The sequence below is a fragment of the Odocoileus virginianus genome, chromosome 5, assembly GCF_023699985.2.
Source record: "Odocoileus virginianus isolate 20LAN1187 ecotype Illinois chromosome 5, Ovbor_1.2, whole genome shotgun sequence".
NCBI classification, from domain to species: Eukaryota; Metazoa; Chordata; class Mammalia; order Artiodactyla; family Cervidae; genus Odocoileus; species Odocoileus virginianus.
Genome location: NC_069678.1, coordinates 67,304,512 through 67,328,822, shown reverse-complemented (window position 1 = coordinate 67,328,822; position 24,311 = coordinate 67,304,512). Strand labels below are relative to the sequence as shown.

Below are 24,311 nucleotides of genomic sequence, written 5' to 3'. Positions count from 1 at the left end.
CTGGGAAATCCCATGGATGGAGGAGCCTGGCTGGCTGTACAGTCCATGGGGTCACAAAGAGTCAGACATGACTTAGCAACTGCACACGCACGCTTGCACATAAACCTACCAACCTGGAACATGTAAATGACGACATGTAGCAAACCCCTGGAAGCTGGGGACACAGAATGGAGTGCCCTGCTGTCCTCTGTGGTGTTGCAGCACTCTCATCCTCCCTTTAGGAGACCTCACACATCTTATTCATTCATGACTGTTGTGCGGACCAACTTTTGGAACTGGTGACAATCCGCATATTAAAACTGAAGTAATTTCCTCAGACTAAAAGTCATATAAATAGCACTTCCAATATTTTCTTCTGAAATCTTAGCAGGTCACCTCCAGCACTCCCTGGAGTGCATGTATACTATTTTAGAAACACCATTAGGTGTCTTCCATTACCTTCTGTCGTGAATATCACCACCCTTGCCTTCAGCAGCTCAGCCAACATTAACCAAGCAACTATGGACTCATGTGCTTGGACCATGTTAAGCATGAGACTTACAGTGACATGTGCCTTTAGGGAGTCACAGTATAGCTCCCACCAGGCCAGGTTGTGGCTATTCTTCCTGTAGACCATGACTCCACACTGCCAAACTTGCATTGCACTTTGGTGCCTAAGTCTAGACTACCTGCCAGCCTTCCCAAAGTCTTAAGGTCATTGTTCCCCTTCTCCTGGGTGGGAGGGAAAGTATCAAACCCCCTGCTCCCCAAATTGCCAACATTTCTGTCTGCCACTCTCGGAATCCCCTTCTTCTCCGTGGGTGCTGATGAGCACCTTCCTTTCTTGAACCTAACTTCCCTGGGTACCCCACCCAGTGTAGCCTACAGCCCTTCAGTGGCTCCCAAGCCAGTCTGGGACACATGAGAACTGGGAGTTCCCTGGGCCTACACAGGCCTGGTGGCTGCCAGTGCTGCTCCCAGGGAAGTGGTGAGCTGCGTGTGCGGACTGGTATCTCGGCCTTGACACGGCAGGGAAGGGTCATACCCCATGAATGCAGTCTTTCACGGCCCTGGTACAGGGCTCCTATTTTTTCTTACAGAAGTGACGATCAAATGTGAACTTTCATGGTTTATTTATAGCTCGGCCTTATAGAGAGAAAGAAAAGAAGTGATTAAAAGGCGATTTTACCAAATATTTTGTTTTCAAAAGCTCTCATTGTGTGGGCAAAAAGGAAAGAGAAAAGTCCCTGTCTTCGTTGTTTCTGTCTAGACTCCCCAACAAAGAGGGTAGCGTGCTACAAATCCAGATTGTCCAGCTCTTGCCTGCTGACAAAAAGGATGAATTTTGCGGCCAACTTCAAATAAACCCTTTTGAACAGAAATATATTGTGGGGGGTGACTATATTTAGCACGTGTCAGCATTTCCATAATAAATTCATATTGTTATGCTGTGGTAATTTCCAGATTTACTGCAGCCAGTGGGTTCATGAGGTTTCAGTTTTATGTTAATGATTTGGAAAAATGGGAAAACTCAGCAGTGCCGTTTCTGATGACAGCACCAATTCTCTGGGTATTCTCCATATTGTGTCGAGTACCCTTAATGAGCCCCACCTCCCAGAAGAGAGGAGAATGAGCACAAGTCATTTTGACTGCCTCTAGAAGCATAACTTTTTTTTTTTAGAGTGCAGTTTTGTTTTATTTTCCTTCAAATGATCAAATCCCTTTATGCCATTGTATCAAGTGAAGACAGAAAAAACAAGTGAACACTAAAAACTAACCACTCATGCTCTTGAACCTGCTGATTTTTTTAATATATTTTCATCTATTGTTTATTATGCACATATAACACAATTTTTGAGACAGAATTGAAAAACAACTGTATTTTTTCCTCCCACTGTCCCTTTATATGTGCACTTTAGCTAGTTTCTCTCTGCCCTAGTTAAAAATTTTGGTAGTCCCATTACTTTCTTAAGTAAGCAGAAAGTCATTTAGATAATATGGGTTTCATGGTCACTGTAAGTCATGCTGGTGCTGCTGCTAAGTCGCTTCAGTCATGTCCGACTCTGTGCGACCCCAGAGATGGCAGCCCACCAGGCTCCTCCACCCATGGGATCTTCCAGGCAAGAGTACTGGAGTGGGTTGCCATTGCCTTCTCCGTGTAAGTCATGAGACATAACCAAAATTCCAACATTAGAATACCAAGAAATATATCATGCTCATCACTTCATTGTTCATCTAAAGATAAGAGAGCTCCTCATTCCTCCAGCCAGGACTGCTGGAGATGTGAAGAGATGGCTGTGATTAGATTCTTCTTTTTTTCCTCATTCACTTTCCCTCCAAGTATATGTTAGCTTTCTTCTTGTTCTTCAGAGGTGGTTGGAAGCTGGAAGGGAAGAGAGTTAAGGGGTGTAGGAAAGTTCTTATCTTGAATAGCACTGTCATAAATGGACTTCGTGCTAAGTTGAAAATGTGTTTACAGCTAGGCTCCATTGCAGATTTTTTAAGGAGACTCCACTTCTGTAGACACCTCATTGTATCCACTCCTTGTCCTTCTCTATTCTAGTAGCTCTTTTAATTGCTTAAAAATCCAGTTGGTTGCCTCAAGCTTCTTTTTTCTCTTTTTAATTGGAATATAATTGCTTTACAATGCTGTGTTAGTTTCTGCTGTTCAGTGAGCTGAACCAGCTCTTTGTACACATATATCCTCTCTCTCGCGAACCTCCCTGCCGTCCCGCCCCCATCCCAACCATGGAGGTCATCACAGAGTGCTGAGCTGAGCTTTCTGTCATTGTCGCAGGCTCCCAGTGCAGGCTCCCTCTCATTAGATAGCCATACTGGCCAGGATCTAAGACAACCCACAAAGCCCTCTCACCTGTGGCCACCTCGGGTGGCCTTTTGAAGTCTGACAGACGCTGGCCGTACCGGCTGATCCCAGGGCAACACTCCTTCACTTCTACACCAAAGCTGCCAGCCAGCACTTCTCCTCCAGACAGGAGATACGCTCAGCCCACCCTGTCCCCCAACCTCAGGGATATGTGTCCAGATACCAGTTGATGTCAGTGAAACCATGCTCTCAGCCCCTCCCCTGGAAGGAGCCCTGATGCTCAGTCCACACACGGCTCCCTCCTAAAATTCCATCTCTTTTTCTGACCTTCCACATGGATGAAAGGTTTCAGAATTGATTTATGGGTCCTCAGCTACCCTTTCAGGGTGGTCTGTTTCCAGCTCACTGTGGTGTCTTATATCTGTCAACTTTAGCTCTCAGACAAAACTTCCATTTTAACATTCCTTCACATGTATGGTCCTTAAGTTCGTTCATCCCATAGACATTTGCTGGGCACGTGCGATACCCCAGATGCTGAGTTTGGCAGTGGAAATAGTTAAAACAGTTGCTGCTTAAGGAGCGGGAGTCTAGTTGGGGCAGCTGATGTGCTAACAAAAAATTGTGGTACTGTGTTATAAATGCTATGATAGATGGGAGCACAAGTTTCTACAGTAGCAGATAACTCATTCTAGGTGGGAGGCAGGCAGTGAGGATGAGTCAGGGAAGACCTTCTGTGGAATCAATAACTGAGTTCAGCTTAATGTCTTAAATCTGTACTTTTGTGAGAAACAAAATAACCTCTTGTTAAACCTTTGAAATCTCTATTGCTTTTATTCCTCAAACATTTATTTTAAAAATAAGCAAAAGTAACATGAAGACAGGAAGAAAGAATTCCCTGCTATCTGCCGTGTGTCTACACATCTATTATGGTGGGAAGGGAAGTGACATTTATGATGCTTCTTATATAACACAAGTTTCCTGGATCCCACCCATGAAGGCAGTCTTAGAATGTCAACTCAAGTCTAACACCAAAGCCCAATGCTGAGGATACCCCCAGGGTATTTTCAAGATTCAGAGCAGGCAAATCTGCCCTAAAACAGGCAGAGCAGAACAGAGCACCACTGTGAAGGAAGAAGCAAGCCCAAAACAGGAGACCTAGTGGCAAAGTTGGTGGGGGGGATGACTGTGACCATTTCAGCAACACATGGGACTTGCTTTAAAGGAAATCAGAATTTAGTTTTTGAAGGAGAATGTTCTGACACACATTGGGGTGAGCAGAGCTCTTTAAATATTCTTGTTAAGTGGAACAGCAGTGACCACACCAAGATATGGATGCTCTTTTACAAAATGTCCCTAGGCTGCCCTTTGTTGGTTCTTATCCTTTCACCTTGATTCCCTTTTCAATAATTTTATCATAATTTTTCAAACCTCCTTCTTAGTAAGACTGCTGTTTTTTTTTCCTTCTGTCAGTGGGCTTCCTACTCTCAGCATCTCTGATCTCCCAAACAGCACTTTTAAAACCACTGAACATTATACAGAGCGAAGTAAGCCAGAAAGATAAAGACCATTACAGGATACTAACACATATATATGGAATTTAGAAAGATGGTAACGATAACCTTATATGCAAGAAAAGAAAAAAGAGACTCAGATGTATAGAACAGACTTGTGGACTCTGTGGGAGAAGGCGAGGGCGGGATGTTTCAAGAGAACAGCATCGAAACATGTATATCTAGGGTGAAACAGATCACCAGCCCAGGTTGGATGCATGAGACAAGTGCTTAGGCCTGGTGCACTGGGAAGACCCAGAGGGATAGGGTGGAGAGGGAGGTGGGAGGGGGGACCGGGATGGGGAATACATGTAAATCCATGGCTAATTCATTTCAATGTATGACAAAAACCACTGCAATGTTGTAAAGTAATTAGCCTCCAACAAATAAAAATAAATGGAAGAAAAAAAAAAAGAAAAACCACTGAACACTAGGAAACCAGATAACTGGTCAGAATGTCCATGGGACATTTTTCCTTGGGAAAGAGCTGGTAGAACGTATTTGCCAGACTGGAAATATGTGTAAGTGATTAGTAGATGGAAAACTATTAAGTTTCTTGATCCTTGAATAACTATTGAAAAGAAGTTTATCTGCTTCTAGCATGGTATTTATCACATTCTATTTTGATCATAGTAAATGTTTTTTCCATTCCATGGTGAGCTTCTTGATGAAAGGACCATTTATTCTTCATCTCTGTTTTCCATATATATTGAATGCTGTGCTTGGCACGTGGAAGGGGCTCAATATGTTTTATGAATATTCTAGGTACTGAGATTACGCAGCAAATAGACATATCTCCCAGCCTAAGTTGCTTACATTCTCGTCAGAATGAAAGATGAAGAGGCAGAGAAGGAATATAAGCTAGTAGGTACATGACTTGTCACACAAGAATTAGTGATAAATAATAAACATAATATTTATAGAATTATATAAATACATATGTATGTGTATGTGAATAAATAAATCACCAGTAAAGTGGTAAGGATGTTCAAGGAAACACTTGGGCATGTTTTGAAGATACCAAGGGCCTTTCACATTCTGTGTGGTAGCCAGCTTCTTACATTTCTTTCCTCCTCTGCTAATATGTGAGTTTCTGTGGGCCATAGGGTGTGTCTTACACAAATCTGTATTCCTAGCACAGTGTCTGGTACATAGTGAGTAATTAATACATGTATAGAGTAAGAAGTTGTACATATGTGACCCCAGAATGACTGCATCCTTAACAATAAGAGTTCAATAGCTGTTCCCAAGACAGGACCTCTTCTGAGGAGCTTTGTCATGCTATTGCTTGCAATCTCCCAAAGTCAAGTCTTTGGACTCCACAAACTATGGGTTCACTCTACTCCCCTAAGTTTCCCACGAACTTAACAACATTGGGAGACCACCCAAGGAAACCTGACCTCTCCATTCATACAATGGAGCCAATGCAATCTGTGGTTGATCTTGCTGCTGTTCATTCCGACCATGTCCACCCAAGACACTGCAACAATGCCCCCCTGCCCCATTGTAAAGACAAGAATGTCCTGAGGTCGAGTCTGTTAGACTCAGCCCAGAGGTCTCACATCTGTACTCACAGTTGCAGAGACTACTGGGAAAAGAACTGAAAGTGAAATGAAGAGGTCTTAAATATTCGGACCTAAAGTTTGCGTGCAGAGTGGCTTCTGTGAGTTCAGTGGACAACAGGCTCTGGCAGATTATGTTGCCTTCTCAGGCCTTCATGTCTGGGCAATGGGAAGGGGAAATAGTTCCCTCCCATAGCCCGCTGCAAGCCATCACAAAAGTACTTTGCCTTCCAGGTTGTTATGTACTGGAGGTCTCGATAGGCAATCATTTGTTAAGCCCAAGCTGTGTGGTGGTAGATGTAACTTTTAATATTCACTGGGTTTTAATCTTAACACTAGAGAAATTAAGTTGAAAAAAAAATGGACTAACTGAATCTCTTAAGGGGAAGTAAATTCTCATTAACATGTTTTTGCTTGTGATAGGCCTCACTTAGGTCCTAACTTTCCAACTTAGCTGTGTTCTGTTTTCTATTTGACAGGAGGCAATGGCAAAAATGAGCAAAGTTGGAAAAGTTGTGTTTCCTAGACATGAGGATAAAAGGTAAGTTTGTATGTTTTCTATGCACAATACTGAGGAATGAAAACAATAGACACACGCAACTCTAGAGCTGGATAAACCACAGGGGTCAGCAAGCCAGCCTTTTCATTTAATAGTTGATAAAACTACATCTCAGGAAGGTAAAGTCATTTTTAATTCCCTAAGATCACAGAGCTAGGAAGGGCCAGACCTGGGGGTCAAATATTAACTTTTGAACTTTCAAATCAATGTTCTTTTCCTTAGGTCATTAACTGCAAATCTGGTCTCATCTGTCCTAAAATGGAAATCTCATGTCTTCGCGCACAGTAGCATTTATCTGTTCCTCCACCCTTTGCCTTTGCGTTACGTGACTTTGAGGGTTACAACATGACTTTCTTTTAAAATGGAAGTATATTTGATTTACAATAATCCTGTTAGTTTCAGGCATACAGCAGTTCAGTTATATATGTGTATGCGTGTGTGTGCATGTGTGTATTCTTCAGATTCTGTTCCTTTATAGGTTATTACAAAATATTGAGTATAGTTCCCTGTGCTATACAGTAGACCAACATGACTTCGATTAATATTTTAACCCCAGTTCACAAAACACTTATTTATTGAGTCCCTCCTGTCTTCAAGCCATTATGCTGTTTGACATCTAGGCAGGACTTAGAAGAGAGTAAGACACAATCTTATTTATATAATAGATCACTTCAGGACAAACAGGTATGTTATATAATAAATGTGTTACTAGGTGATAAAGTAAGCAAAGCAGAAGAAAATTTGACCCTGTGGGGGTAAGGGAAAGCTTTTGAGAGGAGGTTAAGTTTACCTGACTTTAAATGCCTAAAAGAAATTGTCAAAACAAAACCAAAAAGAACTTTGTCAGTAGGGGGAATAACAAAGCAAAGTTGTAAAGGTGGGAACTGCATCGTATATTCAGGAAACTCTAAACAACTCATAATCCTGAAATGCAAAGTATGAGATGGGAGATGACGGGAAGTGGAACTGGGTGTAGGGGGAACAGAGGCTTCCTCTCACAGGGAGCTGTGAGAGAGCTAAGGACCTCAGGTTTCATCCTCCCAGCAGAATGGAGATAGTGAATTTTAAGGAGTGATGGGACCTGTTCAGATGCAGATATTAGAAAGATCCTCTTAGAGGATGCATGAGAGGGCTTAAGGGTAGAAGCAGAGAGACCAGATGAAAAACTTTTCAAGGATCAATTCGAGAGATGAAAAGAACCTATACTGACTCACTGGTTGTCAGTTTAGAGATGAAGGAACAATTGTGCCAGTGGCTTTTATCGTTTTAGGAAAGTATTTGAGGTTAAGACATAAAAGCAAATTCTACCTTATATAATGGACAGGAAAAGGTGCTGGTCCCACCAAAGCAGAGTGGAATGGTCCATGGAGAAAGCCATCCACCTTTTATTTTCTTAGAAGATCTCCAAAGGGGAGCTGTTAATCCCCTGAATATAAACCCCTCTCTAAATACCTGCGGGAGCTCTATGCCAGAACATGGAGAGATCTGAGTTCCCCGTGGCGGTGGGAGCCCTGGGCCAGCAACATCCCTCTTTTGTTGAAATTAGAAACAGATTCTTCGTTCCATCTCCTCACTGACCCTCCGAAGACTTTTGAGGAAAGCCTGTTTTTCAGTTCTTTGAGTAGATCCCACGTGCTCTTTTGAGAAGAATCCTTGGTTTCTTGCTGTCAGCTGGGAGCGGGCCTCCGTGAGGGAGCCACACACGGTGCTCTAGCACCATCTGCAGGTGGCCCGAAGATTTGCAAGTGGAAAGAGAGCCGGTGCCCTTCTGGGCCCCTCTCAACATCTCCTTGACTCAAATCACGTTCTTGTCTGAAGAGAACACTCACTGAGGTCTGTGCCACACAGACCTAAGATGGAAGGATCAAGGATTAATATCCATATACAGATAACTCTTAAAACTCAACAACAAGAAAACCAACAACCCCAATCAAAAATGGGCAAAGGGCTTGAATAGACATTTCTCCAAAAATAATATATGGTCAGTGAGCACATGAAAAGATCAACATCACTTATCTTTAGGAAAATGCAAATCAAAACCACAAAGAGATACCAATTTACAGTCATTAGGATGGCTACTGTCAAAAAAGTAAAAAAAAATAGCTAGTATGGGCTTCCCTGGTGGCTCAGATGGGTAAAGAATCCGCCTGCAATGCAGGAGACCTGGGTTCAGTCCCTGGGTTGGGAAGATCCCCTGGAGAAGGGAATGGCTACCCACTCCAGTGTTCCTGCCTGGAGAAATCCATAGACAGGGGAGCCTGGCAGGCAACAGTCCATAGGGTCACAAAGACTGAGCAACTAACACTTTCACTTTTCACTTTTATTTACAAGGGTGCAGAAAAACTGGATCCCTTGCCCACTGCTAGTGGGAATGTAAAATGGTGCATCCTCTGTGGAAAATAATACAGTGGTTCCTCAAAATTTAAAGATAGAATTATTATATAACCCAGAAATTCCACTTCTGGATATTTATGCACCCATGTTCATAGCAGCATTATTCACAGTAGCTGAATGAAGGCAACCTAGGTGTCCATTGACAGTTGAAAACATGAAGAAAACATAGTATGTACATATGATGGAATATTATTCAGCCTTAAAAAATAGGATTCTGAAATGTGCTACAACACGGATGGGCCTTGAGGACATTATGTTAGTGAAAAGAGTCAGTCACAAAATGACAAATATTGTATGATTCCATTTACATGCCACTCCTTGGAGAAGGAAATGGCAAGCCACTCCAGTATTCTTGCCTGGAGAATCCCATGGACAGAGGAGCCTGGCGGGCTACAGTCCACAGGGTTGCACAGAGTTGGACATGACTGAAGCGACTTAGCATAGTGTGCCACTTACATGAGGGACCTAGAATAGTCGAATTCATAGAGACAGAAAATAGAAAGGTGGTGGCTAGAGACTAGGAAGAAGGAGAGAAAGGGAAGTTACTGTTTAATGGGTAGAGTTTTAGTTTTGCAAGGTGAAAACAGTTCCATGGATGGATGGTGGCAATGACTGTACAGTAATATGAATGTGCTTAATACTACTAAATTGTGCAGTTTAAAATGTCTAAAACAGTCAATAACGTGGTATGTATGAAGTGAAGTGAAGTTGCTGAGTTGTGTCCGACTCTTTGTGACCCGATGGACTGTAGCCTACCAGGCTCCTCCATCTATGGTGTTTTCTAGGCAAGAGTACTGGAATGGGTTGCCATTTCCTTCTCCAGGGGATCTTCCCAACACAGAGATTGAGCCCAGGTCTCCCACATTGCAGGCAGACACTTTACCATCTGAGTCACCAGGGAAGCCGTGGTATGTATATTTTACCACAATAAAAAAAGATTGAAAAATAAAAAGCACAAGAAAAGAAGTGCCTTGGGACCTCAGCTTGCCATGTATAAAAAAGGGAAAATATAGTATATCCATCTCTCTTTTTTTTTGTTGAAGTGTAGTTAATTTATAATGTGTTGTGCTATGTGTCAGGCATATAGCAAAGTGATTCAGTTATGCAGATATTGTATATATGTGTGCATATGTGTGTATATATACACACACATATATATTTTTAGATTTTTTTAGATTCTTTCCCATTATAGTTTATTATAAGATATTAAGTATATATATATATATACACACACACATATATAGAGAGATATTTTTTTTATTCTTTTCCATTATAGTTTATTACAAGATATTAAGTATAGTTCCTTGTGCTATACAGTAGGTTCTTGTTGCTTATTTACTTTATATATAGTAGTGTATGTATTTTAATTCCAAACTCCTAATTTATCCCTCCTTCCCTTTCTCTTTTGGTAACCATAAATTTGTTTTCTATGTCAGTGAGTCTATTTCTGTTTTGTAAATAGTTAATTTGTATAGTTTTTTTTGGATTCCACGTATAAGTGATATCCTATGGTATTTTTCTCTTTCTGACTTCACTTAGTATGATAATCTCTAGGTCCATCCATGTGGTTGCAAATTTCATTAATTATTTCATTCTTTTTTATGCCTTAGTAACAGTCTATCCATCTCTTGACATTTCAGAATACTAGAAGGATATGAGAATGTTAGCTCACATGTATAAGAGTTTGACAGCCTACAGAGTACTTCATGTTCATTTTCATGTTTAAAGTTCAGTCACTCTATGACATTAGGTACTGTTATCATCCGTCTAACAGTGGGGAAACCGACTCAGACCAGTTAAAGAAGTTCCCAAAATCACCTAGGCTTCTCTGCCTGAAAAGCCGATGCTTTTCCCACTGTACAAAGTTGCTGCAAAGATTTCAGTATTAAAACTGAAAATCTTCAAGTGTATGAGAAGGAACACTGACCCAAGCTCCCTTCTAGAAGTTTCCCCAAAGTCAGAAAATCCATCTCATATAGTGAAAAAAATTATTGACATTAGATTGTCAGAGAGTAACATTAGAAGAAGCAAATTGTGGTTCCCCAAATCATTCTATGGTTAATACATTTGGAGGCTCATAGAGCGAGTTTTAGTAGAACCTACATATAGTGAGATTGAAGATAATACTGGAGCATTAGTTTGTTTTTTTTTTAATTGAGGCTAAGATTTTTATTATTTTTTTTTCCATTTATTAGTTGGAGGCTAATTACTAGCATTGGTATGACTTGCTATGATCCCAGTGCTGTTCTAAGAGCTTCTCAAATATTACCTCATTTAGTTCACATAACAGCTCTCTTGAGGCAGAGAGCTGTCTGAGGTTGAGAGCTGTCCCATTTACAAATAGGACATTTAGGAATGAATAGATTAAGTAAAATATCCATGGTCACACAACTAACAATGATGCCAAGCTGAGATTCAAACCCAGTCCACTTCTTAACCCTGTGTTTGGTCCCATCACAGCTCTTCAGTTACCAGAGTTCTTAAAGTAGAAGTGCCAGGGATGGGGGGTGGAATGGGAGTGGGGGGTTGTGTTCCTGTTAATCCATTTAGTCCTGTGTGTTACAGGTAGAAGTCCCTGCGTGTAGTCCAGGGTTACTGTTATACTCTCTCACCCCCAATTCCCAAGCTTGCCTCAAAGTTCCTTCATGAAGACTTCTTTTCAAAGAAGCTCAGAATCTACCAAGACATGTTAGACAGGTTTCATTAACCCCTTACCCCTTTCTCCCAACAAAAAGGAATAAGGGCCAAGCTGCCATCTGCAAGTATAACTGGTCTTAGCTACTATTGTCCTTTTGAAGACTGTGATGCCAAGGTAGCTTCAGCTGTCTGACTCATGGGCAGCACTAGTTCTAACAGGTCTCATCTGAAGACTCAGCCAGAGAGTACAGGAGAGCAGGGTCCTCTGTGGGATGCCTGGAAGGCAGGGTGCAGCTCCAGGAGAGGCATTAGTCATGTTTTCATGGGGTTTTACTCCCAGATAAAGCAGCCTGCAAAGGAAATACAGGTGCAGAATCTGCAAAGGGTGATTAAAACACTCAGTCTCATCTCTGGGCAGGCTATGACTTTAAACCAGTCACTAAACTGGAGCAGGGGGTGGAGTAGTCATACATGAAATACTTATTGAAGCTGAGAATGTGAAAAGTCCTGTGTCAACCCTGGGTTTTTCACTATGTTATAGTGGAGGCTTTGACATCAGGTAGCCCTGAGTTTGAATTCCAGATCTGCCCATTTTTAGTAATACTCTTTTAGATTTGCCTCCTTGAGCAACTCTCAGATTAAAACCTTTACCTCTAAAGTGGAGATGTGGATTCACCCATGGAGGTTAAAGACAGTGGGTGTGAAACATGTGACTCAGGGCCCTGTCCGCATCCAAAAAGTGGGAAGTGTCTGCAAAACCGTAACAGACACATTCCTGTTCTTCTAAACCTCGGGGGAAGCTGTACAACAGTTTTGTTGAAATCACTCAACATGATTATTTTTTTCCTACAGATATTATGACAAGAAATATCAAGTATTCCTGAAGCTGGTTGAACACCAGAAGGAGTACGCAGCCATCATGAAAGGGGACTGAGCAGAGCTTGCAGGGGCTGATGCCAGGTTTCATATCATTGTGTTGGGGACCTCTGTCATTTCACCTTACATTCGAGACCCTTAGGTATAATTTCATTCATTTCTGCATTGTCTTTAAATAAAGAGAGCTGAGACATGTGCAACCAAAACTTGAGTCTTCCATTTCAAAATACCACCATTATTTACTTGGTAGTTGCCGCGGGCACCATCATGGAGACAGAAGTTTCACCAGGTATCGTAGGATCTCCTATGGGACTGGAACTTGGGGATCATTCCATCCAGGAGAAATGGTCCTTGGTAACTGATTCAATGTCAGCCACTAAAGACTTACATAATTTCATGTGGGGCATCCAATGTTTATGCTAGAGGTGGCTAAAAACTTGTTATTAATTTTTTATTTGGAAATAATTTCAAACTTACAGAAAAGTTGCAAGAATAGGAATAATAGAGGGAGGGAACACCCATTACCTTTTAATAATTATCCCATCCATCTGCTTTCTCATTTATATGTTCCCTCCCTGTGTGTGTGTGTGTGTGTGTGTGTGTGTATACTCATATATATTCATTCACATATCATATACATACAGATTTTTATGAATCACTTGAGAGTAAATCTCAGTAGCCTTAATTTTTATGTAGTGCTTTTATGTAATCCTCCATTCATATTCTGATTTTGTCAATAATTCAGTAATGTCTTCTATGGCATTTTTCCCTCCTTCATAGGATCCAATTTAGACTGAGACATTGCAAAGAGTTGGATACAATTTAATGATGAAACCACCACCAACACTCCTTTTAACTGCAGAAGAGTCATCTTGCAAACATCATATTAAAGATAGGTACAGGCAGAAATCATCAATGAATCCAGGAGGAAATTTTGATGAGTAATTGGATATGTGTGTGGTCTTAAAATGTCTCCTCATAGATTGTTTATCAGTTAAAAGAAAGGGAAAAAAAATGTTAACCACGCAGGGAAGACATAGGACAGTATCTTGACTGATTGATCAAAATTAACTTCAGATGCATAAATAGACATCAGGGGCCTCCAGATGTGTGAGCCTGAAAAGGACACACATCACTCTGGCTGGGAACGCATAGCCTGCATCTAGTCAGAAGGAAGCATTAGACAAAACCCGAATTGGGCAGCATTCTATTCTTTCAATAGACTATATTCTTTAAAAGTATTTATGTCATGCAAAGTGTGTGGAAAAGAAGCATGGTGGCTTAAAGTTTTTGATGTAGACAAGTGTTTGAAAACACAGCTAAAGTTACTTTAGTTGATATAACACATACATACAAACACAAATACACGGATATGTACAGACACACACACACCATTCTGGACCAAAGAGTAACTGCTAGTGTTGATTCCAGAGCTGTCATCCTTCAGGTGAGTTTGGATAGAAGGCATATGGAACCTCAGCAACATAAGTCAGCAGGTAGAAAAGAAAAAACCACTACCACTCAGTCAGCAAACCTCTTCTGGATTTCTTATTTCTTATTCTGTGCCAGGTATTGTGCTACCCACTGGAGCACAGGGATAAACAAACACATGATCCCTGCCCTCAGGCCTCTCCCGGTCTAGAGAAAAACAGAAACAAGTAAATTAATCACAGTACATTGTAAGAGTTGCCACATTGAAAGAAGGCACCTGCTGCCATAGAGCATATCAAACACCCAGAAAAGTGAAAGATTGACAGATTGGATGGAGCATTATGGTATAATGGCTGTGACCCTTGGCTTGGGATTCTAGGCCTGGTTTCACCTCTAACTTCCTGCATGACTTAAAGAAAGGCCCTCAATCTTCCCAAGTTTCAGTTTTTGAATGAAGATGTTCATGGTACCTACTTTACCAGATCATAACAAGGGTTAAGTGAAATCATACCTGTAAAGCATTTAGCTCCATTGTCTGGACCATACCTGTCTTTTTGCAGGACCTGCCACCTAGGAGATGCTCAGTGGTGGTTTAGTAGCTAAGTCGCGTCCGACTCATTTGATCCCATGGACTATAGCCTGCTAGGCTGCTCTTCTCCAGGCAAGAATACTGGAGTGGGTTGCCATTTCCTTCTCCAGGGAATCTTCCCAACCCAGGAGTTGAACCTCGGTCTCCTGCATTGTGGGCTAGGCCTGGTTTCACTTCTAACTTCTGAGGAGATGCCCAGAACAATAAAAATACAAATCATGAGTAGGATGACCATACCCAGTTGCAGAGGCCAGCTCTGTAGTAACATTCTATAGCATCTAAAAGATATCAAGATCTTGGGCATGGACTAGGATGTAAAGTGAGTGTGGCCATCCAATCCAGCAGGCTTTGGCAGCTGGAAGAAGACCAGTTCATTCACCTAGATGCCAGACAGAACCTGAGCTAGGGATGAGAAAGACTGAGGAGAAGTCAGGTACAGCAGGATCTAAGCGAAATGTCAGGACCACAGTCTCACAGGCCTAGGCTCCTAATGCTGATCAACACTGACTTAGAGACCAGGGCTGGCCTGGCCCGACTCGGGCAAAGCAGTGATGAATGCAGGAGCTGTGCCTGGCCAGGAACTGCAGAGATCGGAGGCAGAATAATTAGCCACTGTTTGCCAAGTCCTTCCTGTAATCCCTACCATAGTGTGGAGAAGTAGGCAGCATTAACTTCACATTGCAGTTAAGAAAACTAAGGCTCAGAAAAGTTAAACAGCTTGCCCTGAGTCCCACAGGTGGTAGTAGAAATGGGATACAAATCCAGATCTGTGTGGGTGCAAAACTTCGAGTGTTTCCTTGTATTAATAACAGCTACAAAGAAATCTGTCCCTACTATCCATCTGCTCTTTGGTTAGAGTGCTTGTGCTGTGGGGGACTAGCAGAGCTACTGGGCATTCTCTGAGGCAACTCCTATCCAAACCAAACCTGACCTGGGGTTCCCACTGCTTTATAGAGAAAGGAAAACACACAAACGAGGCAAGGAACATGGGAATCTTAGAAATGGCTTTGGCACCTTAAGAATGAGGAGCTGAAGTTAGAAGGGCTGAAAAACCTTGGGCAAGATACTTAACCTGTAAGCCTCAGTCTTTGTCTGTGTCAGTTCTTACCTACCTGTTACTTACCTCCTAATGTTGGTCATAAGGATTCAGTGAAGAAAACATAAAGGCCCTACCTCAGTGGGTGAAAGGCACTCTGCAAGTATTGTTTCCACAGTGTTCTATGGTGCCACCTGGCCAGATGGCTAATCCCTAAGAAAATAATTCTGGTTCCTACTATAATGCTAGTGTCTTAGGGAAATGTAGATGTCTATATGGCTTTCTTTAACCATTGGTGACTCAATAATAAAAATTTTAATGACACCAGTACTCACCTTCTTGCACTGGTAAGGGGGGGTTTTACTTAATGCACACCTGTAAAGTGTAAGTGTATTTAGCTTTTATGAATAAGAATTACAGTGTGGCCAGAGTGGTTCCAGGGAGTTTTTGTTTGGTTTGGTTGCCTACTGTAAGCTTTTCTTTCAAGTTGAAGTCAGCCTTGTTTCTCAAATCACTGTGCTAAGGAGCATGTTGCGGATTTTTTTCTTTTGACCAAAAACTCTTGCCATGTGTGAAGAATGTAAATGTGGCTTTCCAAAGAACCTGGGAGAACAAAAGCTGGGAGAAGAGGGAAACAGGGAAGAAAAGACAGGGACAGCAGAACGTGTGACATGGTGCAGAGCAGGGATAAACGACGGGACCTGACGCTAGAATCCAAACGCAGCAGCTGAACACGATGCCCTCTCTCAGGGGGATCCCAGTGGGCAGTTGGTCTTAATATCAGAGCGCAGTCTATGTTGTTGCTGGTTGCACTAGCAGGCAGAAGGATAGAGAGAGGTGTTCCAAGGGGTGTGGTCAAAATATTGTAAGGCATCCCCAGAAACACTCAATTTTGAGGAGGCACTCGATCTGCAGGCGAGGGTAACAAGCTGGAGCATTAAAGTCTTAACATTAACGTGATCCTCTGTTTCTCACAGGCTGGAGGATAATCAGGTTATTCAGGTTGACTTATTTGTTCCCCTGCTGCTGACCCGGTTGCTCTTGTGGAAACCAAGACCTGTGTTCTCTGCACCTAGATAGTTCCCAATGCATATGGGTGCTCAATATATATGTATGTAAGTAAATCCACAGACATGAGACATTTTTCTGCACAAAAAAGACAGGTAAAACTAAAAATATCTCCAAAATGTCTCACTTTCAGGTCAATCTATGATATGTGTTAACACACCTTAATTTAGGCAGTATCAAAAACTTTAAAATGTGACATGGTTATTAAACCATTAAGAAAGTCATGCCTTGTATCTAACGACTTGCTTTTAGTTTTTTATTGCACAAGTGCACACACACATACACATGCATAACCACACACAACATTTGGGGTTGTACTTCAAGCTCAGAAACCTTTTGCAAATTGTTGGTGTTGTTATAGGCCATTTCCTGTATGATCTCTTATGGGAAACTAGTTACATCGTTGTCCAGAAATACCCATTGTTCATCAGGGCTGCCGTATACAGGCTTTCAGAATTCAAGGGCATAGTTACAAATGATTACCATCAAAGGATTTAAAATGAAGGACATTGTTGCTAAACAAGAAACTAATGACCAAGCAGAGCTATGTAATATAATTATACTTAAGAAGGGCCTTCTAATGAATTACAGAAGCATCTTTGTGCTGTCTCATGTCTCCAAAAATATACTTAACTGTTATTGACGGTTTATAGGAGGAAGTCTTGCATATAAAAAATGTTTTTTTTCCTTTCCTAGTTTTCATAGAGAGAACTTAAAAAGCAGTACATTTTTAAAAGGATGTTTCTGCCTGTACTTCTAAATATTTAGCAATCATATACAATTTATAAAGCAAATGTAACTTAAAGACTATTGCTAATAAATTCAGGTTTCCTAATTTATGATTAGCTCACTCATTAATCTTATGATCAATTTCTATTCTACACAGAAAGTCATTTAAAATTACATATTAGAATAAATTGTTCTAAAGACCTAATTTTGTTTGCTTAAGTTATGCCTGATGTCTTGATTAGAAGTGTTTTCTCATTAAAATCTAGGGTTAGCCTGGCTCCCTACTGCACAATTTTAACACATTTGAAGTGGAAAATATTTTACTTATAATGTCTGGTGGACAAAGTTAATAATGATGCCTTCCATTTGAATATTTCTTTTCAGTATCCGTATTGATTGCACCTATATAATCTCAGCTACTCCTTATAAATAGATTGATAAGGGAACCCCTGACAAAGGGGGAGATCACATTTTATAGATACAGAAACCACGGCTCCGAGAGGTAAATTAACCAGCCCAAGACTGGGTAGCAGAAACAGGGAGGCCTTGCTTCTTCCTAAGTAAATTCAGTTAGCTTATTTGTGCAACAGGGGATGATTCACTAGTTAGCTAATTGCTCTCTCCTCTGTGGTTCCCCTCTTTAGCAGATGTGTAAATAATATTTAGGAGGCCCCTTCTGATGCTCACTTGTTGATCAAAGTACTGTGCTATTTCTATTGTCTGCAGAGTGATGAAGTGATAAAGCCTTGAACCATGGAGTCCTGCCTTCAGAACACAGCTTCATTGCTTACTGATCCACACAGTGTATAAATACACTCATGCAAGCTAGTTAACTTATGAGTCTCTGATCCTTATTCATAAAGTGAAAGAAAAGAAAATCTGCCTCATGACTAATGTGAGAAGTAAATGGGATGATGTTTTGAAGTACCTGGCCCAGCGTATGTGTGAATGTTAAGTTGCTTCAGTCATGTCCGAATCTTTGTGACTCTGTGGACTATAGGCCACCAGACTTCTCTGTCCATGGGATCCTCCAGGCAAGAATACTGGAGTCGGTTGCTGTATCCTCCTCCAGGGGATCTTTCAGACCCAGGGATAGAACCCCCATCTCACATCTCCTGCATTGGCAGGTGGGAAGCCCCACCTGGCCCAGTGCCTGATATAAAATAGAATTGCAATAAATAGCAGTTTTTCTCCTCAATCAATCCAATTTTACATTATAAAGCTTCTAGAAGCATTGCTTCCAGTCAGGTTGGATAACTTTATATCCAGTTTCTGTGGATAAAAGTTCTGTGTTCCATCCATAACAACCAACGATTAATGGGTTCTTACTGGGTCAAGAGAGCCAGAATAGTTCTTGTCAGTGCATCAAGGGGCCAGGTGCAAGTCACTGAGAACGGGGACATACATAGAAAGAGATTTAAAATGCCCAGAAATCTCATTCTAGATGCCCAGTGAGTGGTGTTGAGAGAGGTCCAAGGATGCCAGGAATGTATGTCTGTCTTGAAAAGTCATCTGTAAGTGATGAAACATCTAGCCCTTCTTTCTCAGCTCTGCTAAGCTCAGGTACTAAAGGTCTTTCACCTGATGATTCAGCTCTGCTCCATCCCCAAGGTACACCCAGGCTATATACACCCAGTTCAGACCAGCAGCAGCTCTTCCCCAGCCAGTGAGTCTGGAATTTGTCTTTCTGCCCTTAGGCCTAAGGCACTGGGAACCTCACTAAATCACAGGCTTCTTCCCTAAGAAACAAACATGTTTGTCCAGTCTGGCATGACCCCTTGAAATTGTGCAATTCTTCTTATGCTGGACACAAAGAAAGAAATGTTGAGTCCACTCACATGGTTCACTGCATTATTCCTAAGCCACTTGTCAAAAGTCCATGCCTCACATTACATTGCGTTCCGCATGTAATCCTCCTGAACTTGGGCTTTGTTTACTTATTCTCTTATTTCTGGCCTCACTAATCCTTCAGATTTGACTTTTGAAACTATCTCCCTTGGTTAAATTCACCTTCCTGCTACTCTGACTTACAAATCCTCTCTCCTATCCCACCTGGCCCCAGAAATTCCTCTCAGATTAAACCATATGGAAGGTTTATCTACCTGAACTCAGCAAACAGAAACTTGGGGTAAACATCTAGGCCTCCAGCTTCCCTCCTGGGGCCAGAGTCCTGCTTGGATTGGGGGCTGTTTGATAGAACCCTGACACATTGTCTAGCGCTTATGAGCTCTCTCCCCCAAGGCCAAATGCAGTTCCCTGAAATCCTCCAGTCACCAACCCAGGTCTGGCTTTTTCCCAGACAGACCTCCCAGAGAGAATCCAAGGGACTCAAGCATGCTTTCTGGCTGGAAACTTTTGTCGCAGTGCCAGCCCCACTGCTGTGAGCCATAGCCAGTGAAGATGTTCTCTGAGTGCTTCCCGTTCCTGGCCTCTTTATGGTTGAGTGGAATCTTGTAACCAGGTCTGTTTAATGAGCTGTGAGAAATGATGGGTGTTATTTCTGGACCAGGCCTTTGATTGTCAAGTGAGAGTCCCCAGAGCTTTCTTTTCTATTATATAACAACTAGCACTTGTCCAGACAAGGATTCTCCCTCCTCCTGGGCCCCAGAGTGAAGATGAGTCAGAGAAGAGACCCTAGTCAACCCACAACGGACTTGCAGCTTGAATGAGACTTAAATTTTTAAGATTGTTTCTTCCCTCAGCATAAGCTTTTTTTATCCTTACTGATGTACTTCACAATGGATAGACCTCATACTATTAGCACCACGCTGACTCATATGAAGCTAAGTTTGCCATGATCTGAACAGCAGGTTCAGTCTTGTTAAAGTAATCCCCTTGGTCCCAGCCCTGAACAACCCTTCATGCTTCCTTCCCTGGCTAGTGTGTGTTGAGCACTCAATCTCACAGGAAATCAGCAAGACACCCTCTTAATCCCATTGCCCAAGAGAATGTTTGTCAATTGTGATGGTTTGAGCTGCAAGTGATAATAATCACATTTGAGAGTAGCTTATATAAAATTTGCATTTTCTTATTAAGAAATATGGAGACAGGTGCGGTCATCAAGTTGACTTGTGGATTCAACAATTTCATCAAAGATTCAAGTCCTTTTTATCTTTCTGTTTCTCCCAAGACTCAGCCAGAAGGCTTTTGACCTCAGGTTTGTAACTCCTGACTGTAAGAGGCTGTCACTTTTAGAGGCGTCTTATTTTTCACAGACCAGTATCCGAAGGATGATAGGGTAATAGGCCTGGCTCGCAATGCCATACTTTGTAATAAAGGAAGAATCTCTCAGGAGACTTCTCCTTAGGTCTCATTGGCCAGGTTCTGCATCACAGGTCTGCCACTAGGGATTCTCAAGACTGGCTTAGAGAATGCAAGATGCATTGGGACTGGGCATGTTGCTGTTCCAATGAAATCATTGTTCTGTTAGAAAAGGGGAGGAGGGAAGAGCTCTTGTATAAGGAGCCAACAAAGTTTGCCAGAATAAAGGTTTTCCTTGGGAAAATGATCCAGGAACAACTAACTTTGGGAAACAGTTAAAACAGGCTTTGTTATTATAGGATATCTTAGAATAATTCAGACTGAGGCTAAACCTGAAGCTCCAATACTTTGACTACCTGATGTGAAGAACTGACACAGTGGAAAAGACCCTGATGCTGGGAAAGATTGGAGGCAGGAGGAGAAGGGGATGACAGAGGATGAGATTGTTGGATGGCATCACCAACTTGATGGACATGAGTTTGAGCAAGCTCTGGGAGTTGGTGATGGACAGGGAAGCCTGCCATGATGCAGTCTGTGGGATCACAAAGAGTCAGACACAACTGAACGAGTGAACTGAACTGAACTAGAATAATCTGATTCTGTGTGAACTGTGAATCTCCTAGAGAGAGAGAGAGAGAGAGAAGTTGTGAGGCATCTTCCAGACTTATTTCATTTTGGTAGTGACCATTTTATTGCACTCATATAGAACCACTACAGTAATTTGAACCAAACTGACCAAGAGTTTGTAATGTTTTAACTTGAGTTGTATGAATGTTTCTTTCATATTATCTGTGAATAAGAGGTTTATTCAGCAAATTAATAGCTATTAAATGAAATCTGGTTATTTTACCTAATTATAGAAACAAACTGCTTTACTTTATCAATGTACTATATTCACTACTTTGCTATATCAAATATTATCTTACAAGTGAATATTAATTTTCAAGGTCTAAACCAGTCACTGGGGATTCCCCTGTGGCTTAGCAGTAAAGAATCCACCTGCAAAGCAGGATACGCATGTTCTATCCCTGGATCAGGACGATCCCCTGGAGGAAGGCATGGCAACCCACTCCTGTACTCTTGCCTGGAGAATCCCATGGACAAAGGAGCCTGTGGACTGCTGTCCATAGGGTCGCAGAGAGTCTGACATGACTGAAATGACTGAGTGTGCACAAACTAGTCCTTAAAAATAGGCTCAAAGAAGGTGTCTATTTAGGAACACCTTATAATAAATCTTTCAATTCAATCAAATTATCCTTTCAGTTAAATTTTAGCTCTCAGAGCAACATAGATCAAATCATTAGGGTAGCAGCTAGTGTTAAATACAGCTGAAGATACAATCCTGCCTTTCTTGGTAATATTATCAAATTTGGTATTTCCATTTATTCCAACTTTAAGCCTTCCTCTGCTCTATAATATATTCCAGGTAGGAAACTCTCCAGTCACACACAGCAGCCTGAGGACCTCTCACTCTTACCTTACTTTCCTGTGCACACCCTAACCCTAAACCATACCTGCAACATGAACAACCTTAACACAATGTTAGATCTTCAGCTAAAAAGAGTAGAAAGCTGAGACCAACAAAATTTCAATGGGAACTATATATGCCAATAGCTTTTTTGTGACACGTGGAGTTTCTGATACTACCTTTTGTGAGTTGCATTAAAACTGGGTTGATTTAAATCTCAATGTTGCATAGCAATTTTAGTATCATCCTTTTGACAATAGACTTCTTAGGTTTTTTGGCTTATTATATGTTAATGGTTTTAGAAGAAGTTTTGGCATATCCTAGTTTTTTTTTCTTTTCATATCCTAGATTTTTAAAAACTTGTTGCAATTAAAAAGGATTTGAAGAAACCATACAGTTGAATTGTGTTAATAGCAAACATGTGTTTATTTTTTTGTAAATGTGCATTTTCCTTTTTGACATCTACATAGTAATTTTCAAAGTATAATTTCTGAAGCATATGGCTTAGCTGTTCTACACAGGTGTTATACTGCACTGGAGAATGTATTATGCTTCTATATATTCAATCATGTGTTTCAAACCTACTCTTCTTAAAACAAACACTTCATAGACTTCCTGCTATTTATATCAGGAACATATACTTGGCCTTGGTATCACCTGCTCTTTTTAATACAAGGTATTGTCAGGAAACTTCTGGGAGCTTATGAAATCTACCAGAAATACAATGTTGATTTTGTTATAAAGGTGATTGAGTTGGTGAGGAAGTGGTTAAGAAAAAAAACACCTTTATGATTGTAAATGTAGAATGAGATAACAATGTGTTACCCTTTTAAACCTTTCCTTATTATTTTACTCTCCTCACAAGCTTTTGTGTTTGTACTTAATTCAGTGTTCTAAAAATTTTTTTCTCATACAATGCTTTAATCCCAGCTCTCATTTCAAGTATTTATAGTCTATGTACCAATAAAAATAACTAATCATGATAAAATCTTACATTGGATAAGTATTATCAAAGACTATTGTGTCATATTAAAATAACACTAGAGCCAACTTGAAGTGTTTCCACTGGCCAAATACAGGAATTATTGCATCAAAAAAAAAGAAACAACTATAATGGATAAATAGGTATACATCAATATATAAACATCCATGAGTAGTCCCTAAATATAAACATGATTTAATTTACATTTATCCACTGGATAACTCTGCAACATACTGCTAATCAAATCATATTTATGCAAATAGATTCAGTAAAATCCTTCCACCCTAGATCTGAATATAAGGTGATAATAAACTGAAATTGTCTCTTTTAGGAAAACAAAGGTTCATATTCCTCATAAGAGAGGAAGAATACTAGTCTTCTCAAATCTGTAGAACACAAAAGATCACAAGACTGTTGTCTGTATTAGAGCTCTCCAGAGAAACAGAATACATATATATATACTATTGTTAGGTTACTAAGTTGTGTCTGACTCTTTTGCGACTCCATTGACCCTTTTGCCTGCCATGCTACTTTGATCCCAGACAAGGGTACTGGAGTGGATTGCCATTTCCTCCTCGAGGGGAGTCTTCCCAACCCAGGGATCGAACCCGTGTCTCCTGCCCTGGCAGGTGGATTCTTTACCACTGAGCCACCAGGGGAGCCGTGTTTATACACTCTGTTCTTTACACTGAGCCACCAGGGGAGCTGTGTATATATACTTTGTACTTTGTTATAAAGAATTGGATCACAAAATTATTGAAGCTAACAAATCCCACAATCTGCTGTCTGCAAGTTGGAGACCCAGGAAATCCAGTGGTATAGTCAAGTTCAAAGGTCAAAAAGACCAGAAAGAGCCAATGGTATAAGTCCCAGTCCAAGGGCAAAAGGCGATGTCCCATCTTATCTAATTAGAATTCTCCCTCCACCTTTTGGTTCTCTTGATGCTCACCCACATTGGGGATGGTAATCTGCTTTTCTTAGTCTACTAGATTCAAATGTTAATCTTATCCAGAAATACCCCCACAGACATGCATAGAAATAATGTTTAACCAAATATCTGGACCACCTCCCCATGGCCCTTGTCAAGTTGACACACAAAATTAACCATCACGCCATCCAACTTCAGATCCATGGTTCATCTAAGCTGGTGATTCTCACTCCCAATTGTGTATTAGAAGAACCTGTTTGGATTTCACCTCCAGACATTCTGACTGAATTGTTCTGAGATGTGGCCTGGCATTGGTACATTTGAAAATCTCTGCCAAGTAATTCTAAAGCGCAGCTGTCATTAAGAACCATTGGAGGGGACTTTCCTGGCATTCTAGTGGTTAATACTCTGAGCTTTCAATGCTGGGGTCATGGGTTC

At 41.1% G+C, this 24,311-nt stretch overlaps 1 protein-coding gene across 16 annotated transcripts in view; it reads left to right on the top strand.

Annotated features, from left to right (window-relative positions):
• Positions 1-12,587, top strand: part of FGGY (FGGY carbohydrate kinase domain containing) — a 484,689-nt gene extending 472,102 nt beyond the window's left edge. For 13 of the 16 annotated variants that reach the window (XM_070468099.1, XM_070468088.1, XM_070468100.1 and 10 more), the window contains 3 exons: positions 6,395-6,456; positions 9,654-9,776; positions 12,358-12,446. In XM_070468099.1, the coding sequence (XP_070324200.1) occupies positions 6,395-6,456; positions 9,654-9,776; position 12,358 (186 nt within the window). In that variant the 3' untranslated portion in view covers positions 12,359-12,446. Of the gene's footprint in view, positions 1-6,394; positions 6,457-9,653; positions 9,777-12,357 lie in introns of those variants that run through there. The other 3 variants (XM_020882047.2, XM_070468094.1, XM_070468095.1) reach the window with 3 other exon arrangements.
• The last annotated feature ends 11,724 nt before the right edge of the window (positions 12,588-24,311 follow it).